Source organism: Macrobrachium nipponense, chromosome 6 (genome assembly GCF_015104395.2).
Source record: "Macrobrachium nipponense isolate FS-2020 chromosome 6, ASM1510439v2, whole genome shotgun sequence".
NCBI lineage: Eukaryota > Metazoa > Arthropoda > Malacostraca > Decapoda > Palaemonidae > Macrobrachium > Macrobrachium nipponense.
In genome coordinates this window covers 6,488,224-6,509,012 of record NC_061108.1, presented here as the reverse complement: position 1 = coordinate 6,509,012, position 20,789 = coordinate 6,488,224, and the positions used below count along the sequence as shown (strand labels likewise).

Genomic DNA, 20,789 nt, shown 5'->3' with positions numbered 1-20,789 from the left:
ACGTCTATAAATTCGAGACCGATCACTTGAAACTAAATCAATCATTTTAAGGCAAGAGCGTGCAAGGGATACGTCGAGATATCAGGATGTTTGGAAAATAAGTTGTTGAAACTATGTTATCTAATAATGAAAGATTTCCATGGCCCTACTGGCCTCTAATATTTGTCACGTCTGGGGTATTTAACACCTTACAGAAACCAAAGTAATCTGTATTTAACTTATGTATAGCAGTATTTACAAGAGGCACACATTGTTAGCCATCATTCCACCTTTATGTCCTTTTAATGTCTTGAATCTTATACGAAGTTTACGCTACATATTGAATCTCACCAGTTCAGTAATTTGGTTCTTAACTATCTATATTGGTGGGTGTCACTGAGTATGTGGGTAATCCCTTCAATGACAATTAAACCTTATTAAAACTTTTACCCTAGTTCAAAACAGCTCCCTAGCATTTGATTTCAAGTATAGTCTTTCCATTTCAAGACAGAAATGGCTATAGTATTATGGATTCTAACTCATAAAGAAGAGTACTTTAATATATCATTCATAAATTCTATTGTTCTGTACCAGCTTTTCATGTTTCCACTTATAACACTGACCCTTTGGGATTTAAGGTCATTAAATCTGCCTGAGACTAAATACATATGGAAACTTTTTTCTATCACTTTGGTGAACCAATTTTTTGGGATGTAAAACTAGTTTTGCCATCATTTTAAATATGAATATCTGTCTTTTATTGTAAATATTAAATAATGGAAAATAATATATAATTAAAAAGTATAAGGATGCAAAGGCTACCCATCATTTTCCGAAGAAACTCAAGAGTTAGAAACAGGATGACGCCATTTGACATCCTCTGAATCTCAAAAAGCTAATACATATAAAAGTTAAGTACATCTCAGTTTAACCAGACCACTAAGCTGATTAAAAGCTCTCCTAGGGCTGGCCCAAAGGATTAGGTATTTTAACGTGTGTAGGTACCAATTGGTTATCTAGCAACAGGACCTGCAACTTACTGTGGGATCCAAACCACATTATATCGAGAAATGAATTTCTAATCACCAGAAACAAATTTCTCTGATTCCACGTTGGCAGGGAATCGAACTCACAACTACCAAATCAGTAAGCAAGCACATAAACCACTCATCCAATGAGGGACCAAAACATATATACTAAGCACTGTGTAGAACACAAATTACAAGTTACAAGCCACTCAACAAATTATGTTTCCATTCAGGAAATACCAGTACAAAGATTAGTTCATGGTTCAAACCACATTTATCCTATTAACATTCTGACAAATAAACAAATAAACGAGAAGTACAGAGAGACTACAAAAAAATGCTCCAGAATCACTCAAAAATTTCTCAAAGCTCACTGGCACTCCCTGTTGGCACATGAAACCAGTACTAAAGGTTTCTTTGCCATTCACTATTAATGGATAATGTTAATATTTCAGGATTTACAAATGAAAAACAAATGACACACACTATCTTTATACAAAGTTCTTCAATTAACAACATTGGAAAATAATTCACATTAGTTACAATGAAAGTAAATTTTATTATAAATCTGAAAAATAATAATAACTATATTATGAGCTTTCAACCACTCTAAATCAAAGATGATAGAAAGTCACCAAGAGCAGTTTTATTTTTCAGCACCCTAGCTGCATCATTTTCCATTTTTAACTTAATTGTTTTATTCAAAAAGTCTCTCTCCTTCCTCCTGGTTTTAAATTTTTCACTCACTAATAAACCACTCGGAACATTTGAAACCTTTTCAACAGGTACAGTGTCAACTATCCTTTCAACCACATCCTTTTTCAAATATGTCTCGCCAATATTAGAGTTACCTTTGCTTTCCCCAGAAATACCGTTTCTAAGATTCTCTCGTTGTGATGATATTTCCGTTATTCCTGGCGGTTTGCCTCCTGCAAGCTCTTCTTGGTGTTTCCTTTTCTTCAGTTTTGTATGATGCTCACTACTTGGTAATGATATTAGCAAACCAGCATTCAGCTCTTTGACTCTTTTCTTTTTCTTTTTCTTTTTATCCGTTAACATACTAACGTTCAAAGTTTTGTCTATTGTTTTCCTTGTCTCTCTCACAGGTAATGACTTCTTCATATCTTCAGGTAGAGAGCAATATACCTTAAACTTCTCTTTACACACCAAGCACACAATTTCCAGGGTATTCCTCTGAGTACGGTAGAGCGAGAGTCGGAGCTTCTCACTATTCTTTAGCCTTTTCACATTTTTTCGTTGCTTCCTCAGCAAGACTTTAATAAGCCGACTCATCTTGGGGCGCTTCAGAAGGCGGAATCTGGAAAGTCCTGCTTTCCAGGGAGTACAACATTTTGTGCAGCAGCTCTGCTCTTGTAAATCCTCGCCGTCTTCAAGTAAACCTATGAAACAGATGATAAATATTCATTAAAGTGCTATCTATATAATTTTATTTTTAGAGCTATTATGGAAAAATGACAGCACATCTTACTTTTTTATGTTTGAATCCTGTATTATTAAAGTTAACTTGAGAAAATATGGATACTCCTGTGTTTTATCTTTACTGATAAGTATGTAAAATTCTGAAAAATTTCCACATTCAAAGACTAAATGCATCTTCAATTTCACTTATAACTATACACGAACTTCAGGGCAGGAGAGAGAGTCTGTCTACCATCTCACTACACACCGAAGACTTGAAATGCCAAATTTATTTTGCTAGGGTGAGGATACCCTTAGGATTTGGGAGAGTGGACTCATGAAGGGGCAGAGGGAGAGAGATATGGAAAAAATATTTTGACCAATGGAATTGAAAACTTCATACTTAACTGCTACAGCTCTCTTCCTATTAAACATGATATTGTTATAATACAATAAAGTTTCATACATACTTACCTGGCAGATATATACTTAGCTAAGACTCCGTCGTCCCCGACAAAAATTCAAATTTCGCGCCACTCGCTACCGGTAGGTCAGGTGATCTACCTGCCTGCCCTGGGCGGCAGGACTAGGAACCATTCCCGTTTTCTATCATATTTTCTCTCTTCCACCTGTCTCCTGCGGGGAGGCTGGGTGGGCCATTAATCGTATATATCTGCCAGGTAAGTATGTATGAAACTTTATTGTATTATAACAATATCATTTTCATACAATGAACTTACCTGTCAGATATATACTTAGCTGATTGGCACCCTTTGGTGGAGGGTAAGAGACAGCTAAAATGGAATAGACAGGTAAACAACATATGTTGTAGGTATAAAAGAAAAACCTTGGTTCCTACCTGATAGGTGGTAGACTTTGTGGCTGTAGCCCGGTAGTCTGCATCACCTCAAGACTTTAGCGAGATATGTGATCTATGGCTAAGAGTTCTTGTGGGTCTGTCGATGGGTATATGAACCGCTTACTCGGCAGAGCCTGAAAGGACTTTGTCAATGGGTACTGGACCACTTCTATGACAACACACCTTATGAAGGAGCACACAACCAATCCCGACCACCTGATCCTAACCACCATGTTAGTATAAAGAATTGTTCTGAGTTATCCCCGAACTCATTACAAATAACCCATAACTCGAAACTGATACGCATTCATACAAAAATTCTCAAAAAAAATTTTTAATACTCCTGTAAAAGATATCACAAGAGTTCCTTACTGAACAACAGTGACTGGCCTCCAGTGCAGCACCGAGCCCTCTTTGTCAGCAGAAATCTCGAACATATCTAGTAGAAGGTATGTACAAAGTTAAGGATTGGTGTTTGCTCCCGTACCCAGTATCGTATCCGCCGATACGAAAGGCCCCAGAGAAAAACATTTCTCGTAGGTCACGCGAACGTCTTTAAGATAGTGAGATGCAAATACCGAATTGCACCTCCAATATGTCGTATCAATGATTTTCTTTAGCGACATATTCTTCTGAAAAGAGAGAGACGTCGCCACTGCTCTAACTTCATGAGCTTTTACTCTTAAAAAGCAAGGAAAAGAGTCGTCAGGACAGAACTTGTGAGCATCTGTAATGACGCTCCTTATGAAGAAAGCTAATGCATTCTTAGACATGATTCTTGTGGGGTCCTCAATCGAACACCAAAGACCTTGCCTAGAGCCTCCCATTTGTTTCTTCCTTCGTAAGTAGAACTTCAAGGCTCTTACAGGGCAAAGAGACCTTTCTGTTTCTCTACCCACTAGACTCGATAAGCCTTTAATCTCGAATCTCTTGGGCCAGGGATTCGAGGGGTTTTCATTTTCGCTAGAAAAAGTGTTCTAAACGAGCAGAAGGCCGAGTCTCTGTTAAAGCCGACTTCATCTTCAAGGGCGTGAAGTTCACCAATTCTTTTGGCTGTCGCCAAAGATAGGAGAAACAAGCATTTCCTCGTTAAATCCCTAAACGAAGCTAAATGAGGAGGCTCGAATCTGTCAGACGAAAGGAACTTGAGAACTACATCCAGGTTCCAGCTGGGAGGAGTTAGTTCCTTAGATTTTGTTGTTTCAAACGATCTAATCAAGTCGTGCAGATCTTTATTATCAGCAATCTCTAGGTCTCTCTGTTTCTGAAGACTGCCGAAAGCATGCTCCTGTATCCTTTGATAGTCGATACAGATAAGTGAGAGTCCTCTCTCAGGAACAAAAGGAAATCAGCGATTTCGGTTATAGAGGTACTGGAGGAGGACAACTTCTTAGACTTACACCACCTTCTAAAAACCTCCCACTTAGACTGATAGACTCGTCTAGTGGAAGCTCTGCGGGCTCTAGCGATAGCTCTTGCAGCTTCGCGAGAAAACCCCCTCGCTCTGACAAGTCTTTCGATAGTTCGAAAGGCAGTCAGAGCGAGAGCGGGGAGGTTTGATGAAACCTCTCGAAGTGTGGCTGTCTGAGAAGATCCATCCTTCTTGGAAGGGATCTGGGGAAGTCTACTGTCCACTCCAGCACCTCTGCAAACCAATCTTGTGCTGGCCAAAACGGGGCTATCAGGGTCATTCTTGTTCCGTTGGACGCTACAAACTTTCTCAACACTTGCCCCAGGATTTTGAAAGGGGAAAAGCGTACACGTCTACATGAGACCAGTCTAGCAGGAAGGCGTCGACCACGAGAGCTCTTGGGTCTTCCACCACTGAGCAAAAGACTTCCAGCCTTTTGGAAAGGAATGTGGCGAAACAGATCTACATGAGGAGTGCCCCAAAGATCCCAAAGACTCTGACACACCTCTGAATGAAGGGTCCATTCTGTGTGAAGGACCTGGCTTCTCCTGCTCAGTCTGTCCGCCCTGACGTTTCTCGTACCCTGAACAAATCTTGTCAGGCGGGAGATGTTCCTCTGGGAGGTCCAAAGTAGCAGATCTCTTGCTATTTCATATAGGAACAAGGAGTGTGTTCCTCCTTGCTTCCGAATGTAGGACAGGGCGGTAGTGTTGTCCACATTCACTTGGACCACACTGTTTGCCACAAAAGGTTCGAAGAACTTTAGAGCCAAGTGAACTGCCAGAAGTTCTTTGCAATTTATGTGCCAGGACACCTGTGCTGCCTTCCAGGTGCCTGACACTTCTCTCGTCCTAGTGTTGCTCCCCAACCCTTCTCCGATGCGTCTGAATATAACACTCGGCTTGGGTTCGGAACTTCCAGAGAAATTCCCTTGTTCTCTTTTAGAGGGGACAACCACCATTGCAGGTGTGGTTTCATTTCCATTGGAAGGAGAAAACTGTCGGAGAGAAGTCCCGTCTTCCAATTCCATGATCTCCTTAGGAAAAACTGAAGAGGACGAAGATGAAGTCTTCCTAGAGGAAAGAACTGTTCGAGCGAGGAAAGGGTCCCTAGAAGGCTTAACCATTCCCTCACCGAAGTTCGTTCTTTCCCTAAGAAGAGAGAGACTTTCTCCAAGCCTCTCACGATTCTCTCTTGCGAAGGAAATACTCGAAAACCCCGAGAATCCATCTGAATCCCCAGATAGACTAAGTTCTGTCTGGGGATCAGCTGTGACTTCTCGAGGTTCACGAGTAGTCCCAACGCCTTTATCAGGTCTAGGGTCAAAGAAAGGTCCTCCAAACACTGTCTCTCTGTTCTGGCCCTGATGAGCCAATCGTCCAGATATAGAGAGATGTTGACGCCTTTGAGGTGAAGAAACCTCGCCACATTCTTCATCAGGTTTGTGAAGACCTGAGGAGCTGTGGACAGGCCGAAACACAAGGCCCTGAACTGAAAGATCCTTCCCCCCGTCATGAAACGGATGTACTTCTTCGAAGAAGGGTGAATCGGGACATGAAAATAAGCGTCCTGGAGATCCAGCGACACCATCCAATCTCCTTGACGTAAAGCCGCAAGGACTGAGGCCGAAGTCTCCATAGAGAACTTCTCCTTTAGAACGAACTTGTTCAGAGCGCTGACATCTAGTACTGGTCTACAGTCCCCGAGGCTTTCGCAACCAGAAAAAGACGATTGTACCCCGGAGAGTTTTGCTCCAGTACTAATTCTATAGCTCGTTTGTCCCACATTTGATCCACCATCAGACGAAGAGTATCCCTCAGTACAGGGTCCCTGTATCTGGCTGACAGTTCCCGCGGAATAGTCGTTAGGGGAGGACTGTCCTGGAAGGGGATAAGATATCCCTTCCTGATTATAGACATCGAAGAGGCGTCCGAGTTTATGAATGTCCAGGCGTCTGCAAATTCGAGAAGCCTGGCACCCACTGGTGTTTGGAGGTTGTCGTCTCACTTCCCTTTATTAAAGGGACGGGAAGAAGCTTTACCTCTCCTCTCAGGACCTCTCCTCTTAGAGGGAGCTCTGGAGGGAGGGCCTCCTCGAAAGGGCTGAACAGTAGAAGTCGGTCCTTTCTTGTCAACCGCAACTAGGGGTCTCTTCTTCCTTGCAGTGTGAAGGAGAAGATCCTGTGTCGCCTTCTCAGTCAGTGAGCGAGAAATGTCCTTCACTAACTGAGAAGGAAACAAGAAGTCTGACATGGGAGCGAAAACCAGGGCTGCTCTCTGTGAGGGAGAAACCGCCTTGGTTAAGAAGGCACTAAAAATACTCCTCTTCTTAAGGAGTACCGCTCCAAAGAGAGAGGAGACTTCTCCCGATCCGTCTTGTACTGCCTTGTCAATACATGACAGAATACTAAGAATGACTTCGGGGTCTAGACCTTCCGAGTCATGAGCCTTCTTAGACATCACCCCAAGGGACCAGTCTAGGAAATTAAACACTTCCAAAATATGGAAGAGGCCCTTGAGGAGATGATCAGTCTCAGAAATCGCCCAAGTCACACGAGCTCCATTCAAAGCGTGTCTACGCGATGAATCAACCAAGGTTGAAAAGTCCGCTTCAGCCGACGCTGGGAGAGAAAGGCCCATGTTCTCCCCAGTTCGGTACCAGACACCTCTTTTACCAGAAAGTATGGCTGGAGGCATACAGAAGGTGGTTCTGCCCAGATCCTTCTTCGACAACATCCACTTGTCAAGAGACTGTAGAGCTCTTTTCATAAGAGATCATAGGTCTCATCTTCAAAACCGACGAAGACTTCGGTACGATCGCACTCAAAAACAGTGATCGAGGCGGAGGAGGAGCCGCAGGAGTCAACGAATCTCCATACTCCTGCAAAAGAAGGTCCGTCAAAACTCTATAGTAAAGAGAAGCCTTCTCTACCGTTAACCCTGTCTTCCGAATCTACGTCCACACCGTGCGAGAAACGGCTTGAAATACGAGAGGATCTTCACCAAGTTCTCTCTCTACTGGCGACAAACTCCTACTAGGAGAGGGACTCATAGAGTGAACAGATTCTCTCAGTCTACTAGTAGTTCTCGCGTCTGCTTGGGACTTTCACGCCTGGCAAGCTCTTCGCCGGCTTGGCTGGCGCCTCGCGCTTTGGCTGGCGCTTTCTGCGCTTGGCTGGAGCTTGTTGCTTGCTGGCTGGCATCTCGCGCCTGGCTGACGCCTCGCGCTTAATCTGGCGCCTCGCGCTTAGCTGACTTCCTCGCGACTTCCTCGCGCCTCTGGCGCCTCGCGCTTGGCTGACTCCTCGCGCCTGGCTGCCTCGCGCTTGGCTGAACTCCTCGCGCCTGGCTGGCGCCTCGCGCTTGGCTGACTCCTCCCTGCCTGGCGCCCTCCGCCTGAGCGTATCCTTGTCTAGAGCAACTCGCTCGGATAGCTCCTGACGCCTGAAAGAATCTTCGCGCCTGGAAGACGTCTCGCGCTTGTAAGGCTCTTCATGCCTGAAGGACGCTTCACGTCTGGCAGGCGTAAAGAAGACGAGACTTCTTAATAGGAAGTCTAGCGTCCTTCAGGGGGATCCCTCGAAAGAACTCCAACCAAAGAGGCTAACTGTTCTTGAACAGCTAGCAATATCCTCTTGGAAGCCACACCAGCGTCCTCTTCAATAGAAGAAGCAGGAGAACTCGAAGGAGTGCGATCCTCAACTACCGATCGAGGAGGCGTCGAGACCATCTTATGCCTTCTTGATAGAAGAGGGGGCTTCCTCCGAGAAGCGCTCCGGGCTCGAGTCAAACGCGCGTTCTTTCCAGTGCCTTTTCAGTGGCCTAGAAAGATCCGAGTCCTTCCACCCTCATTTTAGGTGAAGGAGAACCGGACGACGAGAAACAATCTCGTAGGACGCTTCTATTAAAGCGGTCCTGAGCAGACTGTAGCGAAACAGAACCTGCTGAAGAGACGCTGACCGTTGGGGATTCCCCACAACCTCCATACGACTTTCGACTTTCCTTCTCCTCTGGGTATGTGAGTTTGGAAGAGGTCTAGGCCTGGGAGCATCGCAGGGACGGTCAGACGCCCCCTCCACAACACTGGGAACACTCACTTCACTAACACTTGAATCAGACATTCTATCAGAAAAATCAAAAGCAAGTCCAAATCCAGTCCACGGTAGCGAATGCCAAAACAACGATCCAGTACGTCACCAAGAAATCCAATATAGATGATCAAAAAGTCTTGAAAAGCGAATTCCAGTCAGGAGGTAGTAACAACAATGTTGATACCACCGGCGACAGAGAAAATATGATAGAAAACGGGAATGGTTCCTAGTTCTGCCGCCCAGGGCAGGCAGGTAGATCACCTGACCTACCGGGTAGCGAGTGGCGCGAAATTTGAATTTCTGTCGGGGACGACGGAGTCTTAGCTAAGTATATATCTGACAGGTAAGTTCATTGTATGAAAAAGCTATTTGCCCATATGCTTTCATTTCACTAAACTTTACATGAAAATTCATGTGCATGACAAGTTCAAGTTATTATATCTTTGACCTAAACATTTTCAAATATACTTTTAAAATATTAGTTAATATTATCCCTGACTACCACAAGCATTTTCTGTCAGTTTCCTCTGTTGAGACATGACAGGACAAGTTATTACCATCAGCATTGATGTTTGTACATTTACTTTTACCATTACAGGATTAACCATGATGTTTACTCTGTAACCTCCTCTGTCCTGCACACTTAAGACAGCTCCTCTCAGGGGAAGGTCTTCTGCACTATTTCTCAGTGATTTTCTTGGCCCTCTTAAAAGTCTTTGTCCCAATAGTTACTATTCCTCATTCCTTCTCATCACATTCTTTCAGATATTAGTCTACTTTCCTGCTGCTGCATGCCACATATCTTCACCACTTCCCCAATCATTACACAATCTTCCAATGCACTCTGAACATAAATCCTAATTTTATCTACTGGTAATCTAGCTTTCTTTCCACTCCATCCTGTACAGATAGTACTCTTTCTTTCTCAATTCCCAGCCCCAATGTGTCCCAAAAGTAACAGAAATGTTCTACATTCTAAAACCTGCCCCTCTACTGCAACAAGGTTCACCACTTCCACCTCTCCCCATTTGCACTTACATATTTCATGCCGCAAAATTTCTACTTTGATATCCCAAGTAACTCTCATAACTCCTTGCTCCATTACGCAGATGGCAATAAACTCCCCAGCAAGCCTTTCCCACATCACCTACTTTATTGACAGTGCTAATTCCTTTGCTTCCATTCCAGTCACAATAAGCTTTGTTTTGTTTATTATGGATTTCAGCCCTATCCTCTTCACTTCACACTTTATCTTTTTAATAATTTTCATATTTCCCATAGGTTCTGCTGCTAACACTAGGTCGTCACCAACAGCAGGTCCCAGGAAAAAGCCATGTCTGCTTCCTTTTATAGTTTCCACCATTACTAAGATAAACAGCTAACCACTCAAGGCTGATCCTTAAATGCTTTTGATACAACTGCTACTGTTTCAACTTTAGATTTTGTGTTATGGTATAGTAACATCACTCACTGGCTTAAAAACTCCTTCTGGTGCCATCTGCCTTTGTAGTGTCCACCAAAATGCTTGTCTTAATGCTACCTAAGATGCACTTTCTGAAGCCACAAACATGTGGTAAAATCTCTTCCTCTTCACCTGGTACTTGGGGGGGGGGGTACTTTTCCTGTGGTTACCTTACAAAGGGGCCTCCAGCAACAAGAATAACACATTGGAGGATGACAGTACTTACATGAATTAGGCAACAAGTATTCAGTATAAAAGTGCTAATACCTGTCGCTATGGCTTCTAACAACTGAGGGGAACAATACAAAAAAGTCAGCAATGAGACACTTTAGGAATAAAGCTTACTTAAATCAACTGATTTAATAAAATGATGGGAAAAAATACACACTGACAGGAGTGACAATACACGAATGCACTGAAAGAGGAACAAAGCACTGAAATGATAAGTTAAAACTATGAAGGCTAAAAGAAAACTAAGTGGAAACATAAAAATAGAAGTACATCCCTTTACAGGGGTAATCCTCCCACATCAAGAATCCCAATTATGTTAATACATGGATAGCTTACTTTTATAAAAATAATGATCTGAGTTTTCCATTTCAGTATTTATTTGTAAAGAAACAAATGATGTTTCATGATTTTATACTGACAGAAATATTTAAAAAGACAGAACTCAACAATAATTTGGTTCATAATGCCTTCATAAGCATACATAATGAGGCTTTGCTTTTCTCTCTTCTTTAACTTACTTGATATGAAACATTTTATAACCTGGAGTCACTTGAATGCATATGAACCAAGGCAGTGCCCAAACAACTGCCACTCAGAACAACTACCATCTCAGAAGATGGCATTGCAAAAAAATAAAATGGAAATTCTTCTGAAAACCTGAATGAATATTTAACTCAAAAACATAAACAAAAAGAACAGTAAAAAAGATTTTTCACAATATAAACTCTTAGATGTCCAGAATACACTATATATCAAATTATATAATCACCCAATGAATAAAATGTCACTAGAAATAATCGACACTTTGGAATGGAAACAAAGTATTTGTCAAACTATTGATAGAAATCATTCAGTATCAGGTGAAATTGAATTAAAAGTTATTTTCAACACCTTCAGTTCAGATTTTACCGCTACATTACTCTCCTCATGGAATTCATTAAAAAGTAAACACAGTCAAGAAATGCTCTACCTTGATGGTCACATAGGTCACACACAGAGAATGATCATGTCATTACATGAATGTGAACACACTCATTAAAACTGCAAAGTCAGAGTAAAAATATGCAAAGAAGTATTACTCAGCCAACGTCATGAACGCAATGACACTCCTGATATTAAGAGTCAAGATATTCCACTCTATGAAATGAAATTAAACAGAAAGCTACAAATACTCAAGAAACTTCCCAAACAATCATCACAAAACTGAAGGGACACTTGTAATTTTACCATTTATCACCCATATTACGTAAGCAATAAGAAGATACAAGCAAGTTGTAAATGCCCTACATCCTACTCCAAACCACTTAACAGAGATGGTCATTCCTAATGAATACACAATGACAGTTTCTAGCATGAATTTCAGCTACTAATATTTTCTAAAGCGACAAATATATCAAACTCCTGAAAAACCCCTGTCGTATGCTTCTTCGATATGTAATGTGACTACTCTTAGGTGGTAGTTGTCCTGGGTAGCAGTTTTCCATGGTGGCCATAGTCCTTGAACTAGACTAATGTACGTTAATTCACAAGAATACATATATTCAACTGATGCACTACTGATTCAGTATGTTGCAGTATGTACTAATAGAAATTACTTGAAAAGTAGCTTCCACAGCAGAATCACAAAAAAATAAAATAATAAAAAAATTAGAACAAAGCTGCCAAGTCTTTCAATGAAAACTTGGACTAGAGGATGGAGCAAAATGCACATAAAATATCTTATTGCAAGAGTAAACCTTAGTCTCTAATGGGAAAAAGCAAAACCAGAATGTAGACAAGGGGCCTCCCATAAAGACAAAATCTCACCCATTTAACAAGTAGCCAGCACAATAAATTCTAAAGCAGTTTGTTAATTTTGAATGATACGTTCTATTGCTCATTAATCAGAGTATTTTTAAAGAAATTTCAGTAATTCTAAATTTTTCAGTTTGCAACATCAGAGCACAAAACAAGAATATTTATCTCATGGTGAATAATATAAGGAAAAATACAAATAATCCTACCATGAGGTATTAAGGGGCATTAATGTTATTTTCAATACCCTGGGTCATCAAGAATATAAGAGCAAATGTTAGGTACTACATCTCTCTAACTCCCTCTGCACACTGAGCAAAATTCAGGTTTGCTAAATGTAATTTCTATAAAATGATATTGTTATGATACAATAAAGTTTCATACATACTTAACCTGGCAGATATATTACGGAAGCTAAGGGACTCCGTCGTCCCCGACAGAAAATTCAAAATTTCGCGGCCACTCGCTACCAGGTAGGTCAGGTGATCTACGGCCTGCCCTGGGTGGCAGGACTAGGAACCATTCCCGTTTTCTATCATATTTTCTCTCTTCCACCTGTCTCCTTACGGGGAGGCTGGGTGGGCCCTAATCGTACATATCTGCCAGGTAAGTATTTTCATACAATCAACTTACCTGTCAGATATATACATAGCTGATTGGCACCCTTCGGTGGAGGGTAAGAGACAGCTACTTTATGGAATAGACAGGTAAACAACATATGTTGTTGGTACTAAAAAACAAAAACCTTGGTTGCCTACCTGATAGGTGGTAGACTTTGTGGCTGTCGCCCAGGAGTCTGCATCACCTCAAGAAACTTTAGCGAGATATGTGATCTATGGCCAAGAGTTCTTGTGGGTCTGCCGAAGGGGTCTTATCCACTTACTCGGCAGAGCCTGAAAGGACTTTGTCAATGGGTGCTGATCCATTTATATGACAATACACCTTATGAAGGAGCACACAACCATTCCCGACCACCTGATCCTAACCACCATGTTAGTATTAATAATTGCTCGAGTTATCCCCCAAACTCTTCACAAACAACCATAACTCAAAACCAAATTACACACGCACACATCAATTTTCAAAAAAAAAATTTAATGATACTCATCTAATAAAAGATATCACAAGAGTTCCTTACTGAACGAAAGTGACTGGCCGCCAGTGCGGCACCTGCACTTGCTCAGCAGAAAGTCTAGAACATATCTATTAGACTTATGCATCATTTAAAGGATTGGTGTTAGCTCCTGTACCCAGGATTGTGCCCGCAGACACGAAAGGACCTAGAGAAAAACATTTCTCGTAGGTCACACGAACGTCCTTTAAATAGTGAGAAAGCAAATACTGAATTACACCTCCAATTATGTCGCTTCCAAGATTATTTCTTTAGTGACACATTCTTTGAAAAGAGAGAGACGTAGCTACTGCTCTCACCTCATGAGGCTCTTTTACTCTCAGGAGTTTCAAAGAGTCATCCGTGCAGGCCTTATTGAGAGTCAGGTAATGACGTTCCTAACAAAAAAGGCTAACGCATTTTTGGACATAGGTCTTGAAGGGTCCTTCACCGAGCACCAGAGACCTTGTCTAGAACATCCCAATTGTTTCTTTCTCTGCATGTAAAACTTAAGAGCTCTTACTGGGCAAAGAGACCTCTCAGTTTCCCTGCCGGCGAGACCCGATAAGCCTTTAACTTTCGAATTTGTTTTTCTCGGGACCAGGGATTCGAAGGATTTTCTTATTCTTCGCCAGAAATAAAGCTTTGAATGAACAGATGGCTGAGTCTAGTTTGAATCCCACTTTATCACTAAGGGCGTGCAGCTCACTAACTCTCTTAGCTGTCGCCAGTGACAAAAGAAACAAAAATTTTCTCCGTTAGGTCACGAAACGAGGCCATATGCAGAGGTTCGAATCTTCCGAGGACAAGAACTTCGAACCACGTCGAGTTTCCAGTTAGGGGAAGATGTTATTTCTTAGACTCATGGTCTCAAAGGATCTAACCAGATCGTGTAGATCTCTATTATTTGCCAGATCTAGGCCTCTATTTCTAAAGACGGCCGAAAGCATACTCCTGTAGCCCTTTATAGTGGCTACGGAGAGACGAGTTCTCTCTCAAGAATAACAGAAAGTCAGCGATTTCTGTTACAGAGGTACTGGAGGAGGACAACTTTCTTCGACTTGCACCACCTTCTAAATACTTCCCACTTAGACTGGTAAACTCGCATAGTGGAAGTTCTCCGGGCTCTAGCGACCGCGCTTGCAGCCTTGCGAGAAAAGCCTCTCGCTCTGACAAGTCTTTCGATAGTCGAAAGGCAGTCAGAGCGAGAGCGGGGAGGTTTTGATGAAACCTCTCGAAGTGTGGTTGTCTGAGAAGATCCATCCTTTGTGGGAGGGATCTGGGGAAGTCTACCATCCACTCCAGTACCGTCCGTGAAACCACTCTTGAGCTGGCCAAAAGGGGCTATCAGGGTCATTTTCGTCCCCTTCGATGTCACAAATTTCCTGAGCACTTGCCCCAGAATCTTGAATGGGGGAAATGCGTATACGTCTACATGAGACCAATCTAGAAGGAAGGCGTCTACTGTTAGAGCTCTGGGGTCTTCTACTTACTGAGCAAAAGACTTCCAGTCTTTTTTGAGAGGAACGTGGCAAAGAGGTCCACATGAGGAGTCCCCCAAAGAGACCAGAGACTCCGACAAACTACTGAGTGGGAGGGTCCATTCGGTGTGAAGCCCGGACCTGGTTCCTCCTGCTCAGCCTGTCTGCCCTCAACGTTCCTTACTCCTTTGAACAAACCTCGTGTCAAGAAGGAGATGTTCCTCTGGGATGTCCACAAAAGAAGGTTCTCTTGCGAGTTCGTATAGGGCATACGAGTGTGTCCCTCCCTGCTTTCGAATGTTAGGCAAGGGGCGGTTGTAGTTGTCCGCATTCACTTGGACTGACCTTGTTCGTCACTAAAGGCTCAAAAGCTCTTTAGGGCCATGGTGTACGGGCCAAACAGTTCTTTGCAATTTATGTGCCAGGACACCTGAAGTGCATTCCAGGTGCCTGACACCTCTCTCTTCCCAAGGTTTGCTCCCCAACCTTTTTCCGACGCGTCGGTAAACAATACAAGGCTCGGGTTTCTGAGTCTCTTAGGGAAGTACCCTTGTTCTCCTTCAGTGTGGGGGCAACCACCATTCCAAGTTGACGTCTCATCATTACTGGAATGGGGAAAACTGTCTGAAAGAAGTCCTGTCTTCATGTTCCACGATCTTTCTGAGGAAAGAACTGAAGAGGATGGAGATTGAAGTCTTCCTAGAGGAAAGAACTGTTCGAGCAAGAAAGGGTCCCTAAAAAGGCTTCAACCATTTCCCTCGCCGAAATACGTTTTTTCCCTAAGAAGAGAGAGACTTTCTCTAAGCCTCTCGTTAGTCTCTCTTGAGAAGGAAAATACTCGAAAACCCCGAGATCCATCTGAATCCCCCAGATTAGACCAAGTTCTGGCTGGGGATCAGTTGGACTTCTCGAGGTTCACGAGTAATCCTAAGGTCTTGATCAGGTTTAGTGTCAAAAGCAAGGTCCTCCAAAACACTGTCTCTCTGATTTTGCTCTGATGAGCCAGTCGTCTAGGTACAGAGAGATACTGATACCTTCAGTGAAGCCATCTCGCCACCAAATTTTTCATCAGGCTTGTGAAGACCTGAGGAGCAGTGGAAAGGCCGAAACACAAGGCCCTGAATTGGAAGATCCTTCCCCCCGTCAAGAAACGGAGGTACTTCTTCGACGAAGGATGAATCGGGACGTGAAAATCGGCATCTTGGAGATCCAGAGAAACCATCCAATCCCCTTGGCGAAGAGCCGCTAGGACTGACGCAGAAGTTTTCTCCATGGAGAAACTTCTGTTTCTGAACAAAATTTGTTTCAGAGCGCTGACGTCTAGAACTGGTCTCCAGCCCCCCCAGGCTTTCGCAACCAAGAAAAAGGCGATTGTAAAACCCCGGGGAGCTTTGATCCAGCACTAGTTCTATCGCTCTCTTGTCCCACATCTGATCCACCATTCGTTGAAGAGTATCTTTCAGCACAGGGTCCTTGTAATTGGCGGACAATTCCGCGGAGTTGAAGTCAGGGGAGGATTGTCCAGGAAGGGAATGAGGTATCCTTTCTGTTAGAACAGACATTGACCAAGCGTCTGTATCGATGAGTGTCCAGGCTTCCGCAAATCCCAGGAGCCTGGCACCTACTGGTGTTTGGAGGAACGAAGCTTCACTTTCCCCTTTTAAAGGGACGGAAAGAAGTCTACCTCTCCTCTCAGTCGCTTTCCTTTAGAGGGAGCTCTAGAGGGAGGACCTCCTTGAAAGGGCTGCAGAGGCATATTAGCACCTTTCTTCTCTCCCACCCCCACTGGTCTCTTTTTCCTGGACGACTGAAGGAGAAGATCCTGTGTCGCTTTCTCCGTCAGCGAACGGGAAATGTCCCTTCACCAACTGCGCAGGGAACAAAAAGTCAGACCTGGAGCGAATAACAATGCTGCCCTTTGAGAATGAGATACTGCTTTTGTTAGAAAAGCGCTAAAAACAGACCTCTTCTTCAAGAGACCGGCTCCAAATAAGGAAGAGACTTCCCCTGAGCCGTCCTGTACCGCCTTGTCAATACATGACAAGATCGAGAGGGTACGTCCGGATCGAGGCCTTCCGAGGCATGGGCCTTCTTGGCCATCACCCCAAGGGACCAATCCAGGAAGTTGAAGACTTCCAAAACATGGAAGAGTCCCTTGAGGAGATGATCCAGCTCCGAAAGACCCCCAAGTTATTCGTGCATTATGTTAGGCTATGTCTCCTGGATGCGTCTACCAGACTGGAAAAAGTCAGCTTCAGCTGAAGCTGGGAGAGAGAGACCCATATTCTCCCCAGTCTGGTACCAAATACCTCTCTTGCCCGTAAGTCTAGCAGGAGGCATGCAGAACACAGTTCTAACCAACTCCTTTTTGGTTAGCATCCAGCTATCCAGAGACTGAAGAGCTCTCTTCATTGAAATCGTCGGCCTCATCTTCAGAAAAGACGACAACTTTGGCGTCTTGGAGCACGAAAAAAGGGGGAGCGTGGAGAAGGAGGAGCGGCAGGGGTCAAGGAATCTCCGTATTCCTGAAGAAGAAGAGCTGTCAAAACCTTGTAGTTAGACAGCCCTTCTCTGCCGTGAGTCTCTTCTTCTGAGTCCTCTTCCAAGAAAGGATCAGAAGGAGAATTCAACTTCAAGTCTGGGTCTTCCTCCCAATTCTCTCTCTCGCGGGAGACAAACTCCTAATTGGAGAGGGGCTAAGAGCGTGTACGGAGCCCCTATGAATCAAAGTAGACGTCTCGCGCCTGGTTGGCTCCTCGCGCTTGGCTGGAGCCTCGTGCCTGGCTGGCGCCTCGTGCCTGGCTGGCGCCTCGCGCCTCTCTGGTGCTTCATCCCTGCTTGGATGACGCTTGTCTGGCGCCTCGCGCCTGGGTGAATCCTCGTGCTTGGCTGGCGCCTCGCGCTTGGCTGACGCTGCTCGCTTGGCAGACGTCTCAAGTCTGGCTAAATTCTCGCGCCTGTTAGGCTGCTCGCGCTTGTCTGGCACTTCAATCCTGTAAGACGCTTCTCGTCTGGAAGAAAACTCGCGCTTGGCTGGCGCCTCGCGCTTGTATGGCGCTTCATATTTGGCGTACGACTCGCTATCAGGAGACATCTCACGCCTAGAAGACGCCTCACGTCCCACAGGAGCCTCACTCCTGGCGGGAGAAGGAAGACGAGACTTCTTGACAGGAAGCCTCACGTCCTTCCTACGAGGAGGATCCTTCGAAAGAACTCCTACCAAGGCGGATAACTGTTCTTGGACAGCTAAGAGAATCCTCTTGGAAGCCTCTCCGGCGTCCTCTTCAACGGGAGAGGGAGACCTCGAAGGAGTTTTGTCAAAGCCAGGAGACGTCAAAACCCTCTTAGCTTTCTTGATCAAGGAAGGCGCTTCTTCAGAAAAGCGTTCAGGGCTAGAATCCAATACAGGTTCTTTCCAGAGCCTTTTCAGGGGCCTGGAAAGGTCCGAATCCTTCCACCCTCGTTTAGGTGAGGGAGAAGCGGACGAAGAGAAGCACTCTCGGAGGAGGCTTTTTCTATAGCCGGTCCTTAGCAGTCTGTCGAGCTACAGAGCCTGCTGAAGGGACGCCTGACCGGGGGGAATCCTCCACAACCTCCGTAAGGCTTTCGACTTTTCTTCTCCTCTGGGCTTGGGAGCTTGAAAGAGGTCTAGGCCTGGGAGCGTCGCAGAGACGGTCAGACGCCCCCTCCACAACACTGGGGGCACTCACTTCACTAAATATGTCACTATCACAATCCTTACCATTCATGGCAGTCATTTTGGATTTCATCCTCTGAAGTGTAGCTTTCAGATCAGCGATTTCTGAGGCCGAATCTGAATGCAAAGCTTGTGAGGGCCCTCCCTGATACAGAATTAGAATCATATAGCATAGTTTAAAGAAGAGTTAGAATCGTTAAAAGGCTCAATAGGCCTTGTACTACCCGCACTTTTAGATGCAGCCCTTCTCACTCTATCCCTCTCTAACTTCTTCAAATAAGAAGTTAGAGTCTTCCATTCCTCAACATTCAACCTCTCACACTCATGATAGGTGTTAGTCGAAGAACAGTCAAAACCTCTACATTTACGGCATAGTGTGAGGATCAACCGAAGCCTTCGGTATCCTCACCTTGCAGCCTACATTCACACACACTCTCACACAACCACTTGAATCAGACATTCTTGAAGAAAAATCAAAAGCAAGTCCAAATCCAGTCCACGGTAGCGAATGCCAAAACAACGATCCAGGTACGTCACCAAAAAGTCCAATAAAGATGATCAATTGCCTTGCAAAGCAAATTCCAGTCAGGAGGTAGTAACAACAATGTTGATACCACCGGCGACAGAGAAAATATGATAGAAAACGGGAATGGTTCCTAGTCCTGCCACCCAGTCAGGCCGGTAGATCACCTGACCTACCTGTAGCGAGTGGCGCGAAATTTGAATTTCTGTCGGGGACGACGGAGTCTTAGCTACGTATATATCTGACAGGTAAGTTGATTGTATGAAAACCCAATTTCCAATCTTATGTTTATATGCTATAATTTCTGTTTACTAGCATCACAGTATGCAGGCAGTCCCCGGGTTACAACGGTCTCGGCTTACGACGTTCTGAGGTTACGACGCTTTTCAATTATATTCATCAGACATTATTTCCAGGGTTATGAGGCATGTTCCAGGGTTACGACGCCTACAACACTCATCTGGCAGATGAAATATGAAACCAAAAATGACAATTTGTCGAAAATTGCATTTTTCCTAACTATACAAACCTGAGGTCCTTTAACAATAGGAAGGTAACTAGCGGCAGCTGGGACGGTCGTAAGCTTCGAACAAGGGGGAGAACGGTAGTTAACTGCTTGTCGATCGTGCGCGCGCCCGCGCGCCCGAGAGGTGAAGAATCACTTTTGCTTTAGGCCCATGCAAAAAGTTGCAGAGTGAGGGTTGGCATGAGGTGGGGACTATATGTAAAGGACCTCAGGTTTGTTATAGTTAGGAAAAATGCAATTTTCGACAAATTGTCATTTGTTCCGATACGTTAATACAAACCCTCGGTCCTTTAACAATAGGAAGACTCACTTCTTGGTGGGAGGAATCTGAGTCTTTTTGGTGAACAGACTGGTGTTCGTCCAACCCTGGAGTGCCTCCCTGGTCATAAGAGCAAGGGAGGGATCCAAACCTCTGTCCGATTGATCGGGTGTGCACCGCAGGATCAATGGTCAGACCTCTGGGCCAAGTACTAAGAGAGAGGCAAGCGTAATCTCTTCGTACCAGCAAGCAAGAACTTGTTCCTGTTTGCAAGAGACAATCATAAAATGATGGGTTTGTCTCAAATTGGCATCCACTTCCTCCCCCTTGTTGGAGGAAGTGGTGGATATTTACTCCTATCCCTACTGAAAGGGATAGGATGGTGCTCTATTGAGTAGCTCACCTGCATCTCGTCCTTACCCAGCAGGGTGACGACCGTGTCCCTCTACCCAGAGGTAGAGGAAAGAAAAAAGATGGGAAGAGGAGCCAGTCACACTCTCATTCCTCATCCATTCTTACGGTCACACCAGGACTCGATGCTGTTCAGCCTGCCGAGGGTCTGGGTTAACTACACAACGTGTTGAGCAACCACCACGGTTTCCCAAGGAAAAAGATCCAAGGAACTGTGGGCAATATCCTGAAGGTAGAAAGAGGTGCATGCGGTCCGGTTGGACCAGGCACCTGCCTTCATTACCTGCGCCACGGAGAAGTTCTTGCGGAACGCGAGAGAATGATGAAGAGGCGTCCACACTCATCCTGGGTGTCGAGTTTCTTCAGACAGCTCCGTCGCGCCTTCACAGGACAAAGCAGCATAGCCTTCGTATCGGAGGCGGTGAAGTCATTAGGAGGGTATTGTGAAGGACTCGAACCAATCGTCAGTTACCGAAGGGTTCTGAGTCTTCGCTACGAAGATCGGTAC

General features: G+C 44.3%; 1 protein-coding gene across 1 annotated transcript in view; it reads right to left on the bottom strand.

Moving 5' to 3' along the window:
• Nucleotides 1-1,483: 1,483 nt before the first annotated feature.
• LOC135216870 (uncharacterized) overlaps nucleotides 1,484-20,789 on the bottom strand; it is a 21,443-nt gene continuing 2,137 nt past the window's right edge. The window contains exon 2 of the mRNA XM_064252385.1: nucleotides 1,484-2,407. Coding sequence (XP_064108455.1) covers nucleotides 1,617-2,407 — 791 coding nt within the window. The 3' untranslated portion in view covers nucleotides 1,484-1,616. The remainder of the gene's footprint in view (nucleotides 2,408-20,789) is intronic.